The 6,007-nt window shown below is 32.2% G+C and overlaps 1 protein-coding gene across 2 annotated transcripts; it reads right to left on the reverse strand.

Annotated features, from left to right (window-relative positions):
• Positions 1 to 569: 569 nt before the first annotated feature.
• On the reverse strand, positions 570 to 5,649 carry LOC141517000 (olfactory receptor 4P4-like). 2 transcript variants are annotated; one of them, XM_074227943.1, is made up of 2 exons: positions 5,636 to 5,649; positions 570 to 1,500 (listed from the first exon to the last, which is right to left on the reverse strand). In XM_074227943.1, exons 1-2 carry the CDS (start codon positions 5,647 to 5,649, stop codon positions 570 to 572), a joined length of 945 nt encoding a protein of 314 aa, XP_074084044.1. The 2 variants fall into 2 exon arrangements, with proteins under 2 accessions (XP_074084044.1, XP_074084043.1); XM_074227942.1 differs by lacking the exon at positions 5,636 to 5,649 and having other exon boundaries at positions 570 to 1,514.
• Positions 5,650 to 6,007: the final 358 nt, after the last annotated feature.

Raw genomic sequence — 6,007 nt, forward strand, 5'->3', positions numbered from 1 at the left:
CATTGCCTACTAATAACCAAGAAGATGGAAATGAAGAGTTCATGATAAATTTTGGAACTTATTAAACCACATACTCATCTACATGAATCAGTTTGTGAAAATTAACTTTTATTTCAATTAATACAGTCAAGAGACTATTGGAAGAGACATAAAGAATCATTTCAGGAGATTACACATATATACCAATGAATGAACTTATGTATGTAATAAAACATTTTATAAATATATTTTACATATACATGAATTACAAATTTTGAGTTTAATTTGAATGCAAGTAAAATAGTATATCTGAAAGAAAGTGCTATACTAAGTATTTTCTTAAAAATAACAAAATTGAGATGTAATAAACATTTAAAAACATATAACTTGGGAGGGAAAAATAAAGCACAAAAGCTGATATTCACACGTAAATTCTCCCATTAGATAATGTATTGATTATTTTTATCACAAATCATGTCCAACATTCACTGTGTACTCCAATACTTATTTTTGTCCATGCAAGACCATTAATTCTAAAATTGCATTTTAATATCCAATTGTTTTTTTCTTCCATAAATATCTAAGACAAATTAATGCAACTGAGTTAGATTTCCTTTCCCCCAAAGCTTTTGACACCACACCTTTCTCATGGCATTTTTCATCTCAGTATTTCTCAGAGTATAGATTAAGGGATTGAACATTGGAGCAATGATGGTATAAAATAGAGCAAACACTTTATCCTCTGGGTAGGTGGTGGGAGGTCGAAGGTAAGAAAATATGGCAGGAGCAAAAAACAAGACCACTACGGTGAAATGAGACCCACAAGTGGAGAGAGCTTTCCGCCGCCCTTCAGCTGAATGTGTTCGTAGGGTCCATAATATAATGGCATATGAAACAAATAAGATCACAAAAACTACCAAGCCAAGTGTTCCTGAGTTGCTAACAATGAGAATACCAGTGATGTAAGTATCTGTGCAGGCAATTTTCAGTAAGGGGAAGATGTCACAGAAATAGTGATCAATCTCATTGGGACCACAGAAGGGTAACTTGAGAGTCATGGCCAACTGAGGAAAGGAATGGGCAGCCCCACCAGCCCAAGCAGCTAAAACCAGGAGGTTGCATTTCTTTCTGCTCATGATGACCATGTAGTGGAGAGGTTTACAGATGGCAACATAGCGATCAAAGGCCATTGCAGTCAGAATGAACACTTCAATACCTGCAAAGAAGTGCATAGTGAAGACCTGGAACATACAAAAATCATAGGAGATGGTCTTTCTCTCAGTTAAAAGGTCCCCAATTAGTTTTGGTGTAACACTGGAAGTATAGTAGATGTCCATAGAAGACAAATGACTGAGGAAATAGTACATTGGTTGATGGAAAAGATGACTAAAATGAATAGAGATGAGAATTAAAAGATTTCCTATGAGGAGACTGATATAACAGAATAAGAAGAAGATAAAACAAAACATCTGTATGTTTGGGTCATAGGAAAGTCCATAAAGAATGAATTCTGTGACATTGCTTATAACGCCCATTTGGTTTTAGATACTCTGTATTCAGGATTAAATTCTATATCTGAAATTAGAAAAAGAATTATTTTAGTACAGATATATTCCTATAAAATGTCTAGGTTCCTATAAAATGTATTAGGTTTATAATTATTGTCATTATTTTATTAAAGTAATATTTCAGAAATGTTCAAAGATGTCATCCTAGAGTTAAAATACACTTTAAATTCATACATGGAAACAGAATCGACATAATAGTGGATGCTTTTGCCAGAGAAGAAAATTTAGGCATGTTATAAAAACATACTTCAGATATTTGAGAGAATATCATGTGGAAGAATATTCCCATAAACACTATAAAATATAAATATGTATGTATCAACATAATGTAAATGTTTCTATGTAGACATACATGTACACCTATGCATTCATGTATATAGACATGTATGTGCATATAGTCATAATATGAATTTATACATGGAAATAGAGGAGTTTAAGCTTGCAGTATTTTTCCCTACAATCAGATGTCCCTAAAAAAATCAAGCTGAATGCCTAATGACATAATAAAGATCTACTAAAAAGTGTTTATAACCACATGCAATATGATTTTTTTATATATCCATATGCTTTTGAAGAAACTCTTCTTCAAACTTGGTGTACATGAAGATTTGTTAGATCTGTTTTGGGGAAGTGAATCATTACAAAACAACTACTAAATATTTAAGCATAATTTTAAAAATAAACTGTCAGCAATCTTATTATTCATATTGTGACCTTATTAATGCCTTCAAGTAAAGTGATGCTTTTACTGTAAAAATATTTTAAATTTCATTGAAAAGTTTGAAACTATTTTGAGACAATTAGGATTTATATAGCAACAAATGACAAAACAGCTTTAAAAGATAAATTTTCCAATTGTTTTCAATTTAGACCTACATTATGTCATGAAATGTAGTTCTTAAAACATTGGTGAAACCCAATAGGAGTGTAATTTTTTACTTTTTTATCTTCACTCAGTTGACTAGATTATAGAAAGTGTTTTTATACACACATATATATGCAAAAAATGAATGATAATATTAAACAAATGCTATTATATATGCATCATAAATGACAGGTGTTTTCCCTTCAATTTTAACAAGATTATGCATTGTAGGAGACAGCTTACTGCCATTTTTGGAATATTTTGTCTGCTTCTCCTGATGTTTACAACTGTTTTGAAGGTCTCAATAATGTCCTTCTTTCCTCTCTTCCACTTTTCCTCTTTCTCTTCTTCTTTTCCTCTCCTCACCCCCTCCTTTTCTCTAGTACCTACAACTAGACTCCTCAACATTCTCCCTCATGTTCTACCATAATCATCTCTCTAGGTCTTCTGCTCATTATATTGCCATGAAGCATGAAAGTTTAGTCTAAATCCACTAAAATTCATATGCTTCACAACTGGAATTTATAGAAAAATGGTTAGTAAAAGACGGATAGATACATACTGAGATAGAAATAAAAGGGATTATAGAAATGATAATGTATTTATGAATAACATTACATATACAAATACATACACTCACACAGAAACACACAGAAGTTTATGAAGCCTGGCTTTCTACTAGTCGTAAATAAATTATTACAAATTATAAGAACTGTAAGGATCTTAATGACTGTCTACTTGATCCTGTAGATAAAATCATCCAATCTCCCTCAAAATCTTATAATATTCACATGACTGGGTCATTTGGATTTTAAAGGGAAACCTTCAAGAATTTGTACCAAAACAACACATGAAACATTTAGACTTTTCTTGCTTTTTATCAGGTCTGTCCATAGCTGAACTCCACCTCTTTAAACATTTTTGAACTTTTTTGTAGTAAAGCAAATTCAGTCTCAGACTTCTTATTCAATAAAGTCATTCAAGAACTTCATTTCAGTAAACATCACACACACACACACAGACACAGATACACACACAAACACACTTATGTTTTATTACTTCAAAAAAAAAGAAGATAACATGCTAGAAAACTTACTGCTATTGAATGATGAATCCAAGAGACCTCAGGTTGATGATCCAATGAATCACCTTTTTTCCACCCTTTTGTTATAAATCAAGCTGAGCTGGACCCATCATTATAATCTTAAATTCAAATATTTCAAATGACCACTGACCAAATCATATATACTGTCCAACAACTAATACATACAATAAAAGTTACTACGTTATAATTAACCTGGAATTTAATTGCTTTATCTGTACCTAACATTCGAAACTTAAAAGAATTTCTTGCCCCAGATGTACCAACTTTTAATAAGCTTTAATAGTTCCCAAACATAATTTCACACACTAGTTAAACACAAGCTTCAAATGCTTGCTTGACTGAGAACCCTAAGATTAAATGTAGGTATTTATAAACTAAAAGCAGACAAATCAAAGTGATATAATTCATGAAGTGAAGCCTTTTACTGTCCACAGGAATGGGAGAATTCAAGTCTTAGTTCACACTGTTTCTGTAAATCTAAGAACAAATAATTATTTCCCCAACACTGGAAAGTTGACTGGATATTGAAATCATCTTTGTATCCAATCATTGGAACTCAGGAATAAAGGGGGGCATATTTCTTCATTGCAAAATAAACTAAATATAGCATTCAACCCTCTAAAGTATCATTTTGAAAAAAAAAGTGAAAGACTATCTGAGCAGATTCTAACTTGTGAGTATTTAAAAGGCTTTGAGAGTCTGAGTAAATCTCTCCAGAGGGAGTTTTACATGATTTTTTCAATTAAATAGCACTAGTCCAATTTCACTCCCTCCAGGGCATATGGATAGTTATTTCTTGCTGTCATATGGCAAAGTAGAATGTGCACTAAATTAGGCAATGAATTCACAATTATCTGAACTGCCTGAACATTGGGGGAGTCAAAACAGCAAGTATTTCTGCAAATGTACAATACTGGTTTGGCCACAATTTATATAAATGAAGGGGAGGAGAGAGATTGCAGAGAGTAAGACAGAGAGAGAGATAGAAAAAGGGAGAAACTGGGCGAAAGACAGAGGAGAGGGAAAGAAAGAGAGAGAGAGAGAAAGAGAGAGAGACAGAGAGAGGCAGAGAGAGAAAGAGAGGGAGAGACAGAGACAGAGACAGAGAGACAGATAGACTGAGACAGAGACAAGAGATAGAGAGACAGAGTAAGAGATAGATTGAGAGAGATAGAGACAAGCATACACACATATACATATGTATAAGTATATATACACATAAGTATATATATGTACATGTATGTGTCTATATACTTACATGTATATATGTACACACATATGTACAGAGATAGAGATAGGCAGAAACAGAATGCCTGACAGATAGAGATAGACAGAGAGAGGAAGAAAGAGACAAAGATATAGAGAGAAGAGAATGAGAGGCTTTCTGAAAAAGGAGAGAGAGAGAGTAATATCAAAGCTGAGAAGGTCCTATTGTAGAATTTTTAACCTATTTTTAATAATTTGAATATTCTAAGTATCAAATTAATATGGAAATGTGTTCCACACTGTCATATATACATATATATATGTTTGTGTGAGTGTGTGTGTGTGTGTGTGTATGTATATATGTTTATATAATTAATGTCACATTACTCACTTCTCAGGGGAGAGAAAAAAGAGAGAGAGAAAAAAATTGAAACTCAAAATTTAACAAAAATGAAGATTAAAACTACCTTCAGATGTAGTTGGAATAATAATAAACTTTTAAAATGTTCTATGTATCACAATTATTCATAGAAAAGAAAATAGAAATACCTGTATCTGATTACTTGTGATCTTTGTAAGGGAGGAGGGGAGGGAAGGAGTGAGGGAGAAAAATGTGGAACGCAAAATCTTATAAAAATAAAACACTGAAAATTAATTTTACTTATAATTGGAAGAAATAACATCTTAAAAAAGGAAAAGAATAAAAGAATGCTTGAGTACCATCATATTTTATATTGTATGGAGTCATTAAAATTTACCACATTCTTATTTGACCCTTTTAAGCTTGTATCAGATTCCCCCATGTATAAGACACAACTTTTTTCCAAAAATTTCAGGCCTAAAAACTAGGAGCCTGGTTGTAGATTTTTTTTATTTTCGTTTCCTACTTTTTCATGCTTGTTGTCTTTGCACTTATTGTCTTGCATTTCTTATTAGTATATTAGGGTAGGTTTTTAATTTGAGAAAGGTTTTATTTATTTTGAGTTTTACAAATTCCTCCAATCTCCCTTACCTCCCTCACCCCCACAGCAGGCAGTTTGCTAGTCTTTATATCATTTCCATTGTATGCAGCCATCTAAGTTGAATGTGATGAGAGAGAAATCATATCTTTAAGGACGAAACATATAGATGAGATATAGCAGAATTACATAATAAGACAACATTTTTTAAAAATTAAAGATAATAGTCACTGATCTTTTTTCAAACTCCACAGTTCTGCCCAGAAATGGCTCAGAAAAGATTTTGGAATTTAAGTTAAAAGTAATCCAGTTTGCAAAAGTGAAC

The sequence above is a fragment of the Macrotis lagotis genome, chromosome 3, assembly GCF_037893015.1.
Source record: "Macrotis lagotis isolate mMagLag1 chromosome 3, bilby.v1.9.chrom.fasta, whole genome shotgun sequence".
Classification (NCBI taxonomy): Eukaryota; Metazoa; Chordata; class Mammalia; order Peramelemorphia; family Peramelidae; genus Macrotis; species Macrotis lagotis.